Here is an 18,948-nt window from a genome sequence, read left to right on the forward strand (position 1 = left end):
AAAATGTTTTCCCTCTCTGTTGCAACAAATTTAGAACTGCTGATTCGCCTCCCGCTACAAACATCCTACTCTGTTGTAATCTGTCAATATGTAATAAAATAACTAAATGTTATTAAATATTTGTATATAACCACTTTCTACCGGTTTCAAGACGTATACGTCTTGATACCAATTAAACCAACATGCAAAACCCACTATATACCTTCAGAGACAGGTACGTCTCGAAACCGGTAGACACAGAAAAGTCAGTAAGTGGTTACATACAAATATTTAATAAAATTTATTAAAATGTCTGACCACAAAGTTAATGCTTTAAATATCAATAATAATAAAATAACTTTTGCGAGACAATGTCTAAATTATTCGTTTTCTAATATAAGTTATTTTTTACAGATCCGGTTAAGCAGGCGCCCGTCGAGCAGCCCGGGGACATTGTGAAGAAGCAGGAAGAGATGTTCGAGGCTATGCAGGCTCAGTACGACGTGGCGCGCGCCACCACGCACACCATGCGAGGCGTCGGACTCGGCTTCTCCAGCATGCACAGAAATTTCTGAGGCAAACTCCTCGCCTTGCCAGCGGGACTCCCGAGTGACTATAATTTAAATATAAATTTTTCTCTCAAAGAGGTCGGAGTTTTTCGCGAGACAGTTTCGTTCCGGTGAGTCTAGATCTTTTTGTGCTGTCTATCGGTTTAAATATATTAAATTAAACACTTAATTTTGAGACCACTTTTGTTTTGAAGGTCTACAGTAAAACCTCATTTTTACGTTCCTCAATTTAAAGTTTTCCCGCTTTTTATGCCGAAATGTTCAGGTCCTATTTTTTCCGTACATTCTCATTCAAATATTCCCCCCATTAACGTTTTTCATAACCCCAGTTTTACATCGAAAATTTTTCAAAACTCATTCGATCTGTCAAAAGACCGAGCCGCGCGCCGCCGCGTGAACGGTGAAAAAATGTGTAAATTATTGTCTCACTAAATTCAAAGTAGGTGCAGTGTAATTGGCCATTTTTTTTAAGTGTCTTATTTTGACATTTCACTAAATTGTGACTGGCAGTTGACGCATGTTTAGGAACAATAAAGTCTTTACATCAATAAATTACGATGCAGAAAGTTTAAAAATTTGAGAATATATATATTATTTGAAGTTATAAACATAATATGGAAAGAAGGTAGTTTAAACAATTATCATAAAAGTGTGAAACAGTTTTCTTGCGATGTAAATGACAGTTAAAATTCTGTGGTGCCATACTAAAAAAAGTGATAACCTATAAATAAAATTTCCCAATATTTAGGGAAAAAATCATTGTATGCATTTTATGCAAATTAAAAATTTTGTTTTCGTGTTTTTAAGGTTATGTTCCTACATAAAATTATTTAAAGATGTTTTTTTTAATTCAATAAAAAAAAAACACAATGTGGCATTGGTAAATATGAATAATTCCCAATTATGACAGGTTTCACAATTTTTCTGCAGTTTTTAATTTCCTCACTTTAGCGTTTTCCTCAGTTTAACACATTTTTTGTTGCTGCCTTGAAAAATGTAAAACAGGGATTTTACTGTATATACTTTTGGAAAGCACAGATCTTTCCATTTACACTATCTCAATCACAGATGTGTGTAGCTATTGAAGGCAATCGCACCGCGTCCGTATCTAAGCACAAGAACATACAAATCATTTTCAAGCAGGCAGTTTTTTAAGATTGTTTTGAGGTGGCTGCTTTTTAAAATAATTTTCATCAGTGGCGCTAGAGCCCGCTGTGGGCCCTGGCCTCCTCCAGAATCTGTCTCCGTTCCTGCGGCTCTTCTCCAGTTAGCCAGCAATTGCTCTCATGTCTCTCCAGCATCATCCAGCCATCTTAATTTTGGTCTGCCTTCCGGAGTGGTATAAATATTTTTACCGGGGTACTATTATCATTCATTCTGTAGACATGGACCAACCACTGTGATATCCCTATTTTTATGAATTGTACAATGTTGGGTTTTCCATACAATTCATGATTCAATCGTCTCCTCTACATCCAAAACCTCCTGTTTTTAAAATACAAAAAGGAAGCAAGTCAATTTTAATTTGACTCTGAGTGACAAGACAAGTTTGGCAGTTGAGACAACGCCATCTAGTGATAAGATTTGAGAATTCGATGTAGCGACATGCACAATCTCAACCCTTTAAATTCCGTTATGGCGGTACCTAATAGACCACAGTTTTACAATTATTTTCAGCGTAGAAACTGAATATATACGAACGCAAAAATTGTATTTGTAGCTCAATCACAAATAACTATCGACGTGCTTAAAAACATGCTAAGCATTTGAGCGATCACAATGAATAATTATGAACATGCTTAAGTTATCGCAGTCATAAGTCAACGCCTGTGTAATCTCTAAGTCAACGCTCGTGTCGGTTTGTTTTTTGTTTTCCTCGTAAATAAATATGGTTCACTGGCGAAAAATCGGCATTTACTATAAAAATAATGCAATATATTGCATTTGCAAAATAGTAAGGAGTATCTAATTAAAAAAAGTGAAAATTAAATTACAATTACTATGGCGACTGCTTTTCTTGACATTTGGCTTGCCAACCGCCAGCTAAATGGAATAAATGGGTGATAAATAATAAAATAAATAAATGAAAATAGCAGTTTTGGAATATTTTCCATATTAAATTGAAATATGTGATTGCGCAGCAGGATTATACGTCGCGAAACGTGAATATTTCGACATTTAATATCAGGTGTTCACGGATTTTCCATTGTGGTTGCGAATACGATAAACAACCATGGGGAGAAATTGTTATCACGTCGCTTATTAGCACGTCGATTGTTATTTGTTATTGAGCTACTGAGTTTATAAAATCTTAAATCTTTTACTACTTTAAGTATGTTAAAGTTACGTGCTGTTTTTAATATAGTTGGCTCTCTGATCACAGACACAGAACGCGTTAACACGCTTTTGAACGGTTACCAGCATCATTTATGATAATTTTAATAACCGTTCGGTGACTTTAATTGAAATTCTCTCAATTAAATAAAAGTTGAGTGGTCAGAATTTTTCTCAATGTTTTACTCGAGACATTGATTTTAATCTCAAATTTTCTCTGGAAGAAGTGAATATTTTTTGGCCTAGTACTATACATGGAATCGATGTGAACGGTGCTACACTTGGGAATAAATCTCAATCTCTCGAGCATCCAAAGGACCTTCACAACTTCGAGTGAAACCCCTGAGAAGAATTGAAGGAATTCAAACACAGGCAGAATGGTAAATGGTCAATGACAAGTCACAAGTCCTGTAAATGTCTAGATGTCCACGTACCACTCTCAAAAATGTTAATATGTATATTTTTATTTACTGATGTAAAAACATGTCGATATTGAGAGTTTTTGTACAAATTTGTTATATACATATTTGAATTAAGTTTGGACATTTTTAAATTTCATTACGATTGTAGAATTTATAGCTCTCTGCTTTAAAATACATTATGCGTAATTTCTCGCAACTGCACAAGAACTAACTATAATTCTCCCTTTAAAAATAGTACAAATCACAAAAAAATTATTATTGATAATGGATTTTTACACTGGCAATACTAAATCTAGCACAGCTCGTTTTCTAAGTACCCAGTTCAGCCTGGGTGTATTTTCAAATATAGTTTTTTTTGGATTAGATTTTTTTACTCCCGTACCTACTGAAATTAAAAAGCGGTAAGTTTATTTTTAAATTATTGGCACCCTTAAGTTTGTCTCTATTTTTTTCTGCTTATGTTGGTATTTGTCATTACAAAGTAAAGTTAATTTTTTTTTATTATATAAATAAAACACGAGTGATACTTTAATCCACAAATTTGGAATATCCAGTGACCGGTTTCATCGCTTTCGCGACATCTTCGAGACTGGTATCTTTATTAAAGATTTCAACGTATTTATACAAAACAGATAGATAAGGATAGATAATTCAAAATTATATGAAAGTAAATTAAATAAAGTAATTTTTATCTTAAGGATCATTATCAAAATGTTTATTTTGGGTTAACTAACTGTTGACCTCGCTCTTTCATGACATTGGTCGTAGAGAGTCAGAAAAGTTGATGCATGCCACGGATTGGAGATTCTAACTGGATGTCGAAAATAAAATATAAAAAATAAGGAATAATTAAAAAAATATATATTTACAGATGACAACCATGAAGTTTCGCATAAATAAATTGTCTATGTTTTTATGAATGTATGTATATGTATGCTGATGAGTGTATGTACGTGTGTGTGTATGTACATGTGTATATATGTGTGTATATATGTGTATGTCTGTATGTATATGTATCAAAATGTGTATATGAATAAGTTTATATTTTGTTTGTCTGTGCTCTCTATTAATTTGTTAACTATTATAATATATTAAAATGTAATTGCCTAGCTTGGAACGGGGTATGTACCCTTGTTAGCTGGGCAAAGTGAACATGAAATTGTATTTTGATAAAGAGTGTAAATAAATAAATAAATAAACTAATTAGTTGAAATAATACTTTTTTAATGAGTTTTAATGAGCTATTTTAATGCTGTTTTGTATAAATACATTGAACTCTTTAATAAAGATAACAGTCTCGAAGATGTCGCGAAAGCGTTGAAACCGGTCACTGGATATTCTAAATTTGTGACTTAAAGTATCACTCGTCTTTTATTTATATGATAAATTACAATGAACTTCCATCAAGAACTTTCACTTACAAACTTAAATGTTTTAAAGTAAAGTTAATTTTTCAGTTTCGTTTAGGAGTGAATTCTTGTCTTTACAAATGATATTTTAAGCAAGTTTTAAATATATTTCAATAAAATTAAGCTAATTTGATTGAATAAACATATATTGTAAGATGACACATGTATTGTGAACTTTGTCGATGATTTAACATCAGTTTAAGATTTAGTTTTTATGAATTTTTATGTTCCAACTCGAAACTGTTATTTTCATGGTTAGTGATCGCATGAACGGCGAAAATAAAAAAATATTCAAAATGTTATTTATTTCTACAGCAATCATTTAGGTTAATTTTTAATTCTGTTGTTCTAAAAGTGTTGCCATAAGAAAATCACAAGAACACCAGCGCCCTAAACTTTTTCTACTCTTTTGATAGATACATTTATGCCCCCTGTATTATTATTCCATAATTAATACTTAAAGAACTAATTTTTAATATTTTTTACATTAAACAATTTGTATAACTTTGTCTCGAATCATTAACGGCCAGTTGCAAAAAAAAGTTTGAATTTTGAATTAATAACTGTTGCGTTTTCATAGAAATGGGTTGCATGAAAAAATGATGAAAATACCCATTTTGCCCGTTTTTACAGAAACGCAACCAACAATATTTTGAGTTTGTCCAAATTTTTGTAGACGAGGACTGGATTCAACTCCCCGGGGAGCTGTTAACATTAACACATTACAACAGAGATGAAGAACATTTTAAAGAAGGCAATATGTAAGTCTAGGCATCTACAGGGCTTATGACCTGTCATTGGCTAGTTTAAGTGGCCACTTTACACACTGTGTAACATTTACCATTCTGATAACTTCAAACATCAACATATGAAAAAATTCAAATAATATAGATGTTCAATATGGGCAGAATAGTGAATGTTACACAGTGTGTAAAGTGGCCACTTAAACCAGCCAATGACAGGTCATAAGCACAAAAAGAAAAGGAGTATGAATTTACCATATAGCCCGTTATACGATAATGGTCCTCCCCTTTTTCAAAAATTTTGATTCCAAATTTTTTTTTATTTTTTATGTGAAGGTGTCGAAACTGGTAGATATAGACAATTTGATAAGTAGCTGGACCAAAAAGTGAATGCTTTAAATATTCATAATTATTTAACCTATTTTTTTTGGTGCAATTAACTGTAAGAGCCAGTTGCATCGAAAAAAGTAAGGTTAAAAAAAGGTTGAATGTTACATTTTTACCCATTTTACTAAAAATCTTTTTACAGTATTTTGAGTTTGTCCAAATTTTTGCAGACAAAAGACTGGATTTCACCCCCTAGGGAGTCATTAAGTTCAACAAATTACAACGGGGATTGAGAAAATTTTAGAGAAGGAAATCTAGCCATGTCTAGCTTAAAGTCTAGCCATGTTTAGCTTAAACCTTAAGCTTAAGCCACGTCTAGCTTAAACCAGCCAATGACAGGTCATGAGTCCTGTAAATGCCTAGACTTCCATGTTTCCCTCTCTAAAATGTTCTCTATCCCTGTTGTAATTTTTTTTTAAACTTTTAAAAAAAATTTAACATAACTTTTTTTTAAATTTTAACATAACTTTAAAAAAAATTTAAGATAACTTTTGAAAAAAAGTTAACATGATTTAAAAAAAATTAAACATAACTTTAAAAAAAAATTAACAGAACTTTAAAAAAAAGATTTAAAAAAACTTTTTTTTAAAATTTAACAAAACTTTTTTTTTTAAATTTACGTAACTTTAAAAAACTTTTTTTTAAAATTTACGTAACTTTAAAAAAAATTTAACATAACTTTTAAAAAAATTTAACATAACTTTTTTTATGCAACCGGCCTTGAATGATTTATTTAATGATAAAAAATGAAGTTAGTTTACATATAAATTGTTGTTATTTAAGTGGTTAATTTCTTCTCTAGAGAGAAGAAACTTATTTTTTAATCTAAGAGGCGTGTATGCGTTAGCTAGAGTTTCATTGCTCTATAGACAGCGAGATCACGACATAGATATTTTTAACCAAAGAGATGATAATTTTAAATGATAATTATTTTCATATTTGGCAATGTTGATCTTGTACCAACCACTGCTGTGTGGAATATTGCCTATAAAATGTAAGAAATTCATAGTTCAAAAATATGTGAGGAAACATCATTCAAATGATTCTAACATGTAAACAAAAATTAGTTGTAAGTTCCTCATAGAAAAAATATCTTTAAAACGTATCTTAAATTTATAATGTACGATGTATATTTAAAAATGTGATTAAATATGTGAATTGTTACGATCAAATAAAAGGCTTGTAAATGAATTATTTGTCTTTTATTGATTCAGTGATGTGTATCAAATACCTATGTTATAATTTCTTATTTAATTTTTCTTTATTATTTCCTTATTTTCTGCTGATTTTATTTCATGTATCTATATTTTCTATACTGTACAGGTGTTTTGTTTCATTGTAATTGTTTTTCAATTTTATTTTTTACTTTGTAAAAGGCGTAAGCCTTCGAAATAAAAAATAAAAAAATTGTTTGACTTTTTGACACAAAAAGTTTTACGTAGGAGGTGAATAATAATTATAAAAAAGAGGATACTTTTTCAGGTTATTTAAACTTTTTATACTGTCATGGGACTAGTTAAACAGGCACCATGCTTAACCTTTTGCAAACATGCACAATTCAATCTAAAAACAAATAATTTTTCAAAACAATTATCTAATTCCCTACCATCAAATATTAAACTGGCTTTCTACACAACTAATAACATAGGAACATTGTTAAAAAATCACAAAGACAAAGTCCATAAATATAATAAATCTGGGATATACCAATTAAATTGTAATGATTGCGATTCAATCTACATTGGAAAAACTAAAAGAAACTTTAATATTAGAGTAAAAGAACACTTAAGATGCTTAAATAATAATAATTTTTCTGAATTCGCAAATCATATGATAGAAAATAATCATAACTTCAATGCAGTCGATTTATTCCTGTGTTTCTGTTTCCACGAGGTTTTTCAATAATGTTTCTCAGTAGGGATATAAATTTTCTTGTCACTTTGGTCAAATTGGCTATTTGCCGACCGAACCTCTTTAGCACATGGGTATCATCTTCGCCATAATGTCCATTTGGTGGCAACATAACCTCATTTCGGTCTGAAGCGCTTCCAACCAATCCTCTTAAAATTGAGTTGTCGTTATATTTATTCCTTGGTCTAAAATTAGTATATTCACTAGACCCTCTCTTGTCATAAGGGCCAAATGCTGATCTTGCAACTTTCCTCAAATTTCCAATGATTTTTTTGACAATTGAGCCAAAGTTAAATTCATTTTTTCTATTGAAATACTTTGAATTTGGAACAATTTCGTTCCGTCTAGATCTTGAAAATGGCAGCCGATGTTTGAATAAGGAATTCCTATACTTTTTAACTGGCTCCTCTTGAAATGTTTGCAAAAATGATGGATTTTTATATCTTGGTACAAGTCTAGAATGTAATCTCAAAGGATCTTCGTACATTCTATTATGTAAAGTATTGGCTAACAAACTATGTAAATCTAATGAATTGTCCCGATTTTCATTAACTCTTTTTGAAGCTAAGACATTTTCATATAACCTTTCTAAGCCTGAAGGTTTTTCATATCTCTTAACATGTGACAGCTTCTCAAGTAAATTCAAAGGTTTTTCGCTAAAACTTTTGGGTGTAGATTTTGCGAAAATTCTTTGCAAACCATTTGGATTTTCTTCTATACTTTTAATGGGTAAAATACTTTCATATAACCTATCCAAAATTGTCTTTTCATTTTCTTCTGTATATTTATTACTTAATGATCTTATGGATTTGTGATCATCACTTTTTCTATGGAATTTTGAATTCTGCAGTTTTCTCAATCGACCTAAGAATTCATGATTTTGATTTAGTCTATGGGAATTTGAATCCATTGGCCGACGGAATCTATTTAAAAAATCGAGGTTTTCGTTGAATCTATGGAATTTAGAGATTGGTGGTTGGCTGATTCGTCTTAAGAATTCAGGTTGTAATTTTTGAGAATTTGAATTCAAAGGTTGGTGGAACCGATTTAAAAAGTCTTTTATTTCATTTAATCTATGGAATTTTGAATTTTGTGGCGGGGTGTTTCTCTCGAGAAAATTTGTTGTTTTGGGTAATTGTTGGGTAGGTTTGGTGAAAATTGGGGACGCTTTTTTACTATGTATAATCGGAGATATGTTGATCAAAACGGGTGCATACACTTTCCTTCCAGTTAGACCTGGTCTTCTTTTTGAATGGTAGTCTCCATTGAAGAGTCCAAGGCGTAAACTAGCACTCTGAAATTACAACATATAAATTATCAATTTGGATTATTAAGTTTTTTTTATGACATTGTAAATAACAGAATTGATGAACATATGACAGAAATGGAGAACATTTTAGGAAAGGGAATATGGACGTGTATGCAGGGAATATGGCATGTCATCGGCTGGTTTTTGTGACCACTTTACACAATGTGTAACGTTCACCATTCTGCTTATGTTTGCTTATCCATATTCCCTCAATTCTCCCATCTGTTGATCTTTGTTAAGATAAAGAGCTGAAACATTTATTGATGCGTTTATTAACTATTTCACATTTATTAATTATTTCACAACTTAACAAAACTCAATGATATTGTACGCCAATCGAACACTTATATTTTATATATAAAAAACAAAAACGTTTGTGTTAAATATCATAGCAAATTTAATTGAAGTTAAAGTTTTATTAAAAAAAAATTTTGATTATATATTTTATTAAATGTTCCTATCTTGTCCTGCCATGCCCTTATTTAATGGTTAATCCTACTAGCCGGATTTCTGCATATTTAGATAAGGTCTGGCACTCATTAATCCGGATAATTGGAGTTTTACTAAAATAGTTTTTTTTATCAAAAGGGTCTAGAGTTTCAAATACCTGGGAGTATATGTTATAGAAAATGGCAGCTTTCAAAAAGAACTGGGAGTGCGGTTAGGACTAGCAGGCGCCACATTCAACAGTATGAAGGCTGTCCGGAGATTTATTTAGTAAAAACTAAATGCCGCCTATATAACACATGCATAACACCTATTCTCCTCTACGGATGCGAATCGTGGAACCCCACTACGGCCCAAAACAGCAAAATTCTGAGTTTTGAGAATAAGTGACTTAGAAGAATCTTGGGTGTGTGGTGGTTTGACTTTGTAAGGAATGAAGTAATAATAAGGAGAACAGACCCAGCAAACTCCGGTGACAACTGTTGCCAAGTGGAGGCGATACGGTTGGCTAGCTCATATACTGCGAATGCCTCCTGAAAGCCTTAACCACGCTTGCCTATTTTACAAGGCATCAGGTTCTCGACGTCCTGGACATCCACTGCTGACTGTTCGTCGGCAGTTTATGTCAGAACTTCGGGATGAGATGCATGGAGGCTCTTTGTGGATACCATATGGACATGGAATGATGATGATGAGTTTTTAACTATCTAACTAACATATTAATTGAATTATCAATGAATCAAATCTTACCACAGAATTTAGAGCACAAATGAACATCATTATTTTAAAGTTATTTAACTTCATTTTATTAACTGATTATAAATTGAGAAATAACTTCTCATTTGATATGCTTCTTACTGCGGCACAAAAACTAAAATTGTAACAGCCGAATAAAAAATTAGGAGTCAAAATAAAAGAAATCGTTATCTCCACAATTTTTGCTGACTGGGCTTTATAATTAAACTCACGTAGGTACTGTGAAATTTGATGCCTTGAATGGACGTTAGCCAAAATCCATTTATCGGAGATGTGTTCTATCTAATAAACGTTTTACCTGTACAATAGATAGAAATATTTAATTACTGAGGATGATTAAGCATGCATGCGTAATGAAGGAAGCATTGAAGAAATGAGAAAGTTTAGTGTTAAAAAAATCATATGTATTTGTTAACAGTCTATTAAACTAAGCCAAAAAATATATTTCTATGTATCGTATTATCATCTTCTTCTTCTTCTTTTTCAGCCTTATTCTCCACTGCTGGATGGCGGCCTCTTCCAAACGTCTCCATTCCTTCCTATCACCCGCTTTCATCATCCATGTTTTACCGGCAATAGAGGCGATGTCGTCGACCCATCTTTACTGAGGCCTTTCAACACTTCTTTTGTTTGCCCATGGTCTCCACTTTATTATTCTGGGTGTCCACCTGCCATCGTTTTGTCTCGCCAAGTGTCCTGCCCCCTGCCATTTCAATTTCGCTGCACGATCCATGATATTCACGACTACGGTTCGGCGCCTTATTTTTTCATTTCTTATTCTGTCTCTTAGACATACACCGAGCATCTGTCTTTCCATGGATCGTTGCGTGCATTTTAATTTCTGGCTACTTTTTTGGGTTCTGTCTGTACATGGTTTCTAGTCCGTATGTTTTCACCGGCAATATGCATGATTCATATACATACTTGTCTTTTTAAGCATATAAGGGACTTCTTTATTTAAAAAAATATATTATCATCGCTTATAATAAATTAAGTTATTACTATATTAAATTTAATTCAAGTCAGTGAATTTTTCTGACATTTAAAAGTAGGGTAACCCAGCATTGCTAACCAAAAATAAAATCAAGCAAAAATTGTTAGATTCTGAAAAATAAATCGGTATTATATAAAACCATTTTTAGATTAGAATTTTACTATATAGCAAAATGCTTGAAAATCGGTAGAATTTCTATCGATTTCGGTAGATCGGCAGATTACTTCGAAAACCGGTAGGGTTGGCAACGCTGCCCGTACACAGGTTATTTTAACAGCAAAACACAATAAACGTTGAAAAACATGGCTACCCGGAAACCGGAAATCTATCTATTATTGCTCACCTGAACTCGTGATGTTTCAAAGTAGTTAATTTTTTTTATATACATTTTAGAAACACTTAGCATTACAATTAAATGTTCTAATTTTTGCTGCGTGTAAGAAAACATGTTTTATATCCAATTTAGCACTGAACTTTTTCATTATGTTCTAAAAATGTTTACTTGAGACATTTTTGGAACACTGTGGAAACAACGCAATATAATAATACATTTTAGATCTTCTTCTTCAGCCTTCTGTCCTCCACTGCTGGATACAGCCCTCTTCCATTTCTTTCGGTCGGTTGCTGCTTGCAGCCAATTTTTACCCCCCACAGCGGCTATGTCGTCATACCATCTTTTTTGAGGTCTTCCGACACCTGTCTTATTCTCCCAATGTCTCCATCTTGAAATTTTAGGGGTCCATCTTGTGGGGTCTTGTCTCGCTACATGTCCTGCCCATTGCCACTTCAGTCTTGCTACGCAATCCATGATACATGCTAGTCTGGTTTTGTTCCTAATTTCCTGATTTCTTACTCTGTGTACCAAGCATGGATCTTTCCATGCATCGCTGTGTGCATTTGAGCTTTTGTACATTTCTTTTTGTAAGGGCCACAGTCTCCAATGCGCATGTAGTCACTGGCAGTACACATGATTCACATATTTTCTTTTTGAGAGGTTTGATTTTAGAACTACTAAGTTAAAAATATTTACGACTAAATCCAGTTATATTCATGAAAGACGTAAAAGAAAATAATAAACACAAAATTAAAAAGATGAATTAAAGATGGAAGAGTTGAGGATATGTGGATGTTAAAAAAAAAAAAACCATATTATCTTTTACAGAATATTATGTTTTTTCTTTATTATGTTATATAAAAATATTATAACTGTCCATTATTTATTATAGGAGCAAAAATTCATTAACATTTTCTTGTATACCCACGAACAGGCCATGCCTCTGTGGGATTTTTTTGTTTGCTATTTTTCTATTAATATGTATTTCATTGATATTTAATTATGCTTTATTTTTTTAATACTATTTTTATTATGTCATGTTTATTGTAAAAAAACAAAAAAAAAATTAAAAAAAAAAAAACATAGGCAGAATGGTGAATGTTACACAATGTGTAAAGTGGCCACTTAAACCAGTCAATGACAGGTCTTATGCCCTGTAAATGCCTAGACTTCCATATTCTATTCTCAATAATGTTTTCCAACAGCAACGAATTTAAATATGAATAACTACCTAGGGAGGAAATTCAGCCAGTCTGCAAGCATTTGGACATACTTAAAACATTGTTGAATTAACTACCTGGTAAAAGAAGAAGTATAAAAATTGAAAAATGGTTTTTAGTTGTTGCCTAGTAGGTGAATTGGTTCAGCCGGATGAATCTCACCCACATGATAAAGGTTTCAGCTCTTTTAATTCACGTACAAAAGTCAACAGATGGAAGAGTTGAGGAAATGTGGATGTTCTAACGTAGGCAGAATGTTGTGAATGTTACATAGTGTGTAAAGTGGCCACTCAAACCAGCCAATGACAGGTCATAAGCCCTGTAAATGCCTTGACTTCCATATTCCCTTCTCAATAATGTTTTCTCTCTGCGTTGCAACAATAATTCCCTAGGGAGGAAATCCAGCCAGCCTGCAAGCATTTGGAAATACTCAAAACATTGTTATATAATTACTGTTAGCTTGATGCATTCTGTCAGTACAGCCCGATATATTTAAAATATTTTTAAAGATGGGATAGAGGGGATATGGAAGGAGGTAATGAAAAATACACCACAACACCCAGACCAATTGAGAAAAAAATCTTTCTTGGATTTTCTTCTTGCACTGGTGGGAATCAAACCAGCGACGCAAGTTTCACAATTGGCCGTCTAACCAACTGCGCCACAGCGCCTGTCAAGTTTATTGTTTGTTGTTGTTTGGTGTATCAATGCAGTGCCCTATGCACCATCGAATGTGGACAGGGGTGTAACAACATGTGACATATGTTTTAAAGAAATATTGCATTCTTTAGAATTATCCAAATATTTTAATGTCAAAGTTGTAAATAACCAAATATTAATATCAATATCATTTGTCTTTTATTTGTATGGTAAAATAAACGGGTCTTTGTTGAGTTTTTTGTTGTATTTATTATTTTTATTTTATTTGAAATACAAACAGATGAACAAGTTACAATGATTGTAAATAAGAAAATACAAAATAGAGTCTGCCATCACTCCACTACTTCGGGAACTACACTGGCTACGTTTTCCACAGAGGGTCGAATACAAACTCTGTTGGCTTATGTATAAGTCACTGCACAACTCGGCTCCGGGATGTCTAAGGGAACTATGCATTCCAGATGAACTAGCTGACAGGCGTCTCACGCTTAGATCAGCTACGTCTACGGCGAGAGGAAAAGTTATTATACCTCTACGCAAACAGCGCACTAAATTTAGTGAACGTGCATTTGCGGTCGCAGGCCTTATGGCATGGAATGCTCTCCCAGCAGAGGTGCGAGGCTGTGAAAGTGAAGTGATTTTTCGTAAAAAACTTAAAACCCACTTGTTCTCTAAATCATTTGAATAAATCCGTAGCACGTGACAACAAAATAAATTATTTTAATTAAATTACAAATTTAAAAGCTTCAATTAAATTAATTTAACAATAGAATTACCATGTAAAGCAGCGCCCTTGAGGTATTTTATTACGAAAATGGCGCTATATAAGTTATCCATAATAAATAAATAAATAAAAATCAAAATTTTACAAAATAAAGTGACAGTTTAAACAATGTAAAAAGTTAAATAATAAGTAATTAAAACCATATTTTTTAAATTAATTAAAAGAAAAGAAATACCAACAAAATAATGGGAAATAAGAAAAGTTTGAGGAGTGGTAGAGGACGAGTAAAGGAAAGTAGGAGTTGTAATATTGCATTTGATTTGATGACAAGAAAAAAAGATAAATCTTCTTTTCTCTGTTATTCTGAATCAAGTTTGTTAGTTTTTTCTGTATCTACTACTTGTATCTGGAGTGTTATATAAATTTAGACTACTGAAATCCTTGTGAAATGTATATCATAAATTAGTGGATCCCATTATTTTCTGTAGTGAGATAACTCTCAGTTCTTCAAATAAAACTGGATTGCCTCATGACAGGCCTGTAGTTGATGCGAACTGGCCTGAAGGTGTCCAGAGGAGCGAAGTTCGGGAGACCAGCTCTGGATTTGTAGTTCCCGTTGAAGAGTCCCAGGCGGAGAGGAGTAACCTGTTGACAGAGTAAATGTGATAACTAAAAACTCATTTGTTCAAGTCTTCTAGCGAAAACTCACGATGGAAGTTCATTGTAATTTATAGTATAAATAAAAAGATCAGTGATACTCTCCACAAATTTTGAATAACCATTTCACCATTTGATGTTCAAAATATAAATAGATTTATTATAAATATAGCAGTCTCGCAGATGTAAACTGGTCACTGGTTATTCTAATTTTTTTTATTCGAGTATCATTCGACTGGTGAGATATTTGATATCAGGATTTAACAACTTTGAGTTGAAGTGAAACATGGAACTGGCAGAGGAAGGATGAAAGCCGAGTGAACACGGTTGTAATGCAATCTCTTAGACGAATTTGTAGGAAATCAATGTATGACAGGGTTACGAATGATGAAATCAGGCGAGAGTGTCAATCTGAGTCAAGTATAATTGATAAGATTGAGAAAGGGTCTCTGAGATGGTTTGGTCATGTAGAACGAATTGACGACAAAAGAATGGTAAGACAAGTATAAATGGCGAAAATGAACGGCAACGTGAGACGAGGACGACCAAGGAAGACGAGGCATGATCAGATAAACCAAAATCTTAAGTCTGGTCATGTCAAAAGCAGGCAGAACCGAAGGGCATGTATGACAAGACGTATGAATGTGGAGGAAGCTAGGAATGTATGCCAAGGCGGTCCATTCTCTCTGCCTACACCTACAGTGAAATGGCGTGATGGTAGTAGTAGTAGAGTTGTAACTATGTCATCAGAATTCAAACAATAGTTAAATATTTTTTTAAAGAAAGATAAAGAACCATTTTATTATACTGTTTTCATGAAAAAGCCAATATGTCGATATGTCTGTTTTATTATTATTTTGTGGGATACTGGAAAATCTATTTCCACCTTTGTGCATTTGAGACGAATTTATGCCAAACTACTTTTTTCGGACAATAAGATGCACTTTTTTGCTCTGAAAATTCAACCGAAAATTGGGGTGCGTCTTATGGTCCGATGCATCTTATCGTCCGCAAAATACGGTAATATTAATGAGAGATTTTTTTTGTGTTATAAAGCATGCAATATTGAACACTTCTGTTTTAATAAAATACAAGTCTAATAACAGTTGTAGAAAAAAAAAACAAAAAATTGTGACTGGTGGAACAGAGCTTAGTGACTGGTGGGATTTCTAAAAAGTAAATATGTGTTAGTCAGCCTCGCGGTGTGATGGTCAGCGCATTAGCCTGCCATGCTAGAGGTCTCGGGTTCGATTCCCGACATGGTTGACATGAAATATTTATTTATAAGGGTGTTTTCACACTAGAATATTTTATAGTCCCTGGACTGCTACCTGAAGCGTGAGACTGATCATCTTACCTTCATGTAACAAAAACGATCAAGATACGCTGCAGTTGGTGTACCAATTCAGTGCCCTATGCACCATTATATGCGGAAAGGGAATGATGATGAAATATGTGTTAAGTAATAGTTTTCATAGACAAAAAAGTCATAAATATTTTTGTAGAGATTTATAAAAAAAAAAAGATTTAGCTTTGTTTTTATTATATTATAGATGATAAATAGAAATTCAGAATTTACGCCATTTTCCCACTTTACATGGAATGTCCCCTTCTATAATTCATTCATCTTTTTTTTTTTTAATAAAAAAAGGAAATAGCGTTCTTATAATCAATTAAAATATTTTAATTTTGGGAGTTATTTTCAACGAGTTGTAAATAACTCGCTATTTAAAAATGAAAATCAAGTTTGGGGCAGAGTGGGGTTTGAACATCAGACCTCTGATCCATGAGTCTACAACACTAGCCAAGGGTCCACAATCCAATTCAACTTTAAAAAATTCATTTTTAGAAAAACACAAGCGATATCGTCGACTGAAATATATATATATGTATATATTTTTAAAATATACGATTAATATTTACAATTCTAATCAAATACACCACCAAAAAATTGTCTGATAAAAAATGTAGAAAAAAGCATTTAAAAAGTAACCATTCTTTAACATAATTTTTCAATAGTAAATTACAATAATATGCATAATTAGTTTTGAAGTATAATGGTTAAAATAATAATAAAACAGTATTTAAAGCTGAGAAAACAAGTCAAGTTAATTCCGTAAAAAATAACACTAATTCATTAGAATTTCAAAAAATAAATCAATGGCAGTTTTTTACACAAAACGTTTTATAGAAAATCATCAAACGTTTCACTTTGCAATGGACATTATAATAAAATTAGGTTTGAATTAGAGAGGTAAATGTAATTAGATTTAGGTACATACTTATTATTGTTAACTGTTTTTTCAAACTCAAGTATATAATGAATCAAAATAATACTTACAAATTGTGCAAAAAGCAGAGTAGTGAAAAAGAAGTACAGTAGAACGAGTCTAGTAATATCCTTCAGCGACATTTTGTTGAGTACTTTTTACAGGTTTTTAAAAAGTCTTCGGGCTTCTTTCCCTCAGTTTAATGTCAACTAATTCAAAGACAAATTTCGAAGCATATTTTATAGGAAATTGGTTTGATACAACATCTATTTATTGCAGGTTTTTAGCATAATTAAAACAGGAATTGAAATATTAGCCTGCTTAGCAAAAATCTCACATAATCGCTAAATAATGTTTGTTATAAATGTAAGGAAATCAGAAACAAAGGTTCATTTTTGATGATGGTGTTCTTTATCATTTTTTCAATGAGGAAGTTTTTTTAATTTTAATTAGAAATCATAGATTTGTAAACATTGACCAATTAATACTTAAATGCGCCATAGAGTAAAATATTTTATGGCACAAAAACGTACCCATAGTTTATTTATTTATTTTTTTACATATTTATTACAGCAATATACAAGTAATTATTTAAACAACAAATTAATTCAGTAGTAAAAGTAAACATACATATTTTTTATTTTTGTTGTTGGTTCATCTAAACTGCCTAACTAGAGATAGCTTCCCCGTTCTAAGGCAGTAAATAATGTATTTTTTAATGTTATTTAAAAGTATTTACAGTTTTATCATAATGTGTGCTTTTTAAGTCTTAAAGGTAAACAATGAATATCCAGAGAAAACATAAATAATACCAAAATCTCTATATCCTAAGTCATTACTAGTAAAACAAGCAACCGGCTTACGTCCTTCTACATCGGACAACAAATTCTCTGACTCCCTCCGACCAATATGGATTAAGAATGCAGTCAACACCTTCCTCAGCCTGGCAATCCCACCCCATTCCCCAGTTACTGAGTTTGTTTATTTAAAAATAAATTAAGACACATTCTTTCTGGCTGTGATACGCTCCTACTTGCTATTTAATGATAATCACGCTTACACACACAAACACACCTCTACACTAACTCTCATACAAATACACCCTTTCGTTGAACCAAAATTTAATATGTATGTTTTTTATGTAGAAACATCGCTGGTCTGTCTTTAAAGCGTTTCTTTTTTATGTTATTATATCATTGTTGACTGTTTGTTTCTTTAAAATAAATAAATACCAGGGTTGCATTCAACGAGCATGCATACACTACCAACAATTGGAGGATACCCATTTTTGGTATTTAAAAAAGTTTATCAACAATATTTTGAGTTTGTCCAAATTTTTGTAGACAAGGACTGGATTCAACTCCCTGGGGAGCTGTTTATATTAACATATTACAACAGAGATGAAGAACATTTAAGAAAAGGTAATATAGAAGTCTAGGCATCTACAGGGCTTATGACCTGTCAATGGCTGGTTTAAGTGGCCACGCGCCATATCACCCTATCTTTGAATACAGACCTCGCTCCCTCTAGATTCATACATCTTATCGTGTTCATTAACATCCAGGAAAGGGTTAATTAAAGTAATGGATGAAGTGCCTGATAGAGGAAATCAATTTATTAAAATATGCTGAGTTGTCTTTTTTATTTCAATGTCAAAGACTTATATATTTTAGCAAAGCATAGCTAAAATTTAATTACGTGTTAAACTGACATGAAAACAATTGATCATGTCAACATAAAAATACATTTTAAATCTAAATAAAAAAATACAACTTCCTTCTTAAGTTTAAAACAAAATAGACCTTTGTCTGCATTTATAGTGA

The 18,948-nt window shown here is 32.3% G+C and overlaps 1 protein-coding gene and 1 long non-coding RNA gene across 7 annotated transcripts in view; one reads left to right on the forward strand and one right to left on the reverse strand.

Annotated features, from left to right (window-relative positions):
- The window catches only part of LOC148281869 (uncharacterized), a 45,963-nt gene that overhangs the window by 22,019 nt on the left and 4,996 nt on the right, over window positions 1-18,948 (forward strand). For 4 of the 6 annotated variants that reach the window (XM_088226034.1, XM_088226030.1, XM_088226032.1 and 1 more), the window contains one exon: window positions 394-2,632. In XM_088226034.1, coding sequence (XP_088082160.1) covers window positions 394-554 — 161 coding nt within the window. In that variant the 3' untranslated portion in view covers window positions 555-2,632. Of the gene's footprint in view, window positions 1-393; window positions 2,633-18,948 lie in introns of those variants that run through there. The other 2 variants (XR_015822264.1, XM_088226031.1) reach the window with 2 other exon arrangements.
- LOC148281870 (uncharacterized) lies at window positions 14,506-17,272 on the reverse strand. The gene is made up of 2 exons (XR_015822266.1): window positions 17,197-17,272; window positions 14,506-14,843 (listed from the first exon to the last, which is right to left on the reverse strand). It is a non-coding gene; the product is annotated as an uncharacterized LOC148281870 (long non-coding RNA).

Source organism: Micrasema longulum, unplaced genomic scaffold (assembly GCF_059751315.1).
Source record: "Micrasema longulum isolate JH-2025_06_02 unplaced genomic scaffold, ASM5975131v1 h1tg000403l, whole genome shotgun sequence".
NCBI lineage: Eukaryota > Metazoa > Arthropoda > Insecta > Trichoptera > Brachycentridae > Micrasema > Micrasema longulum.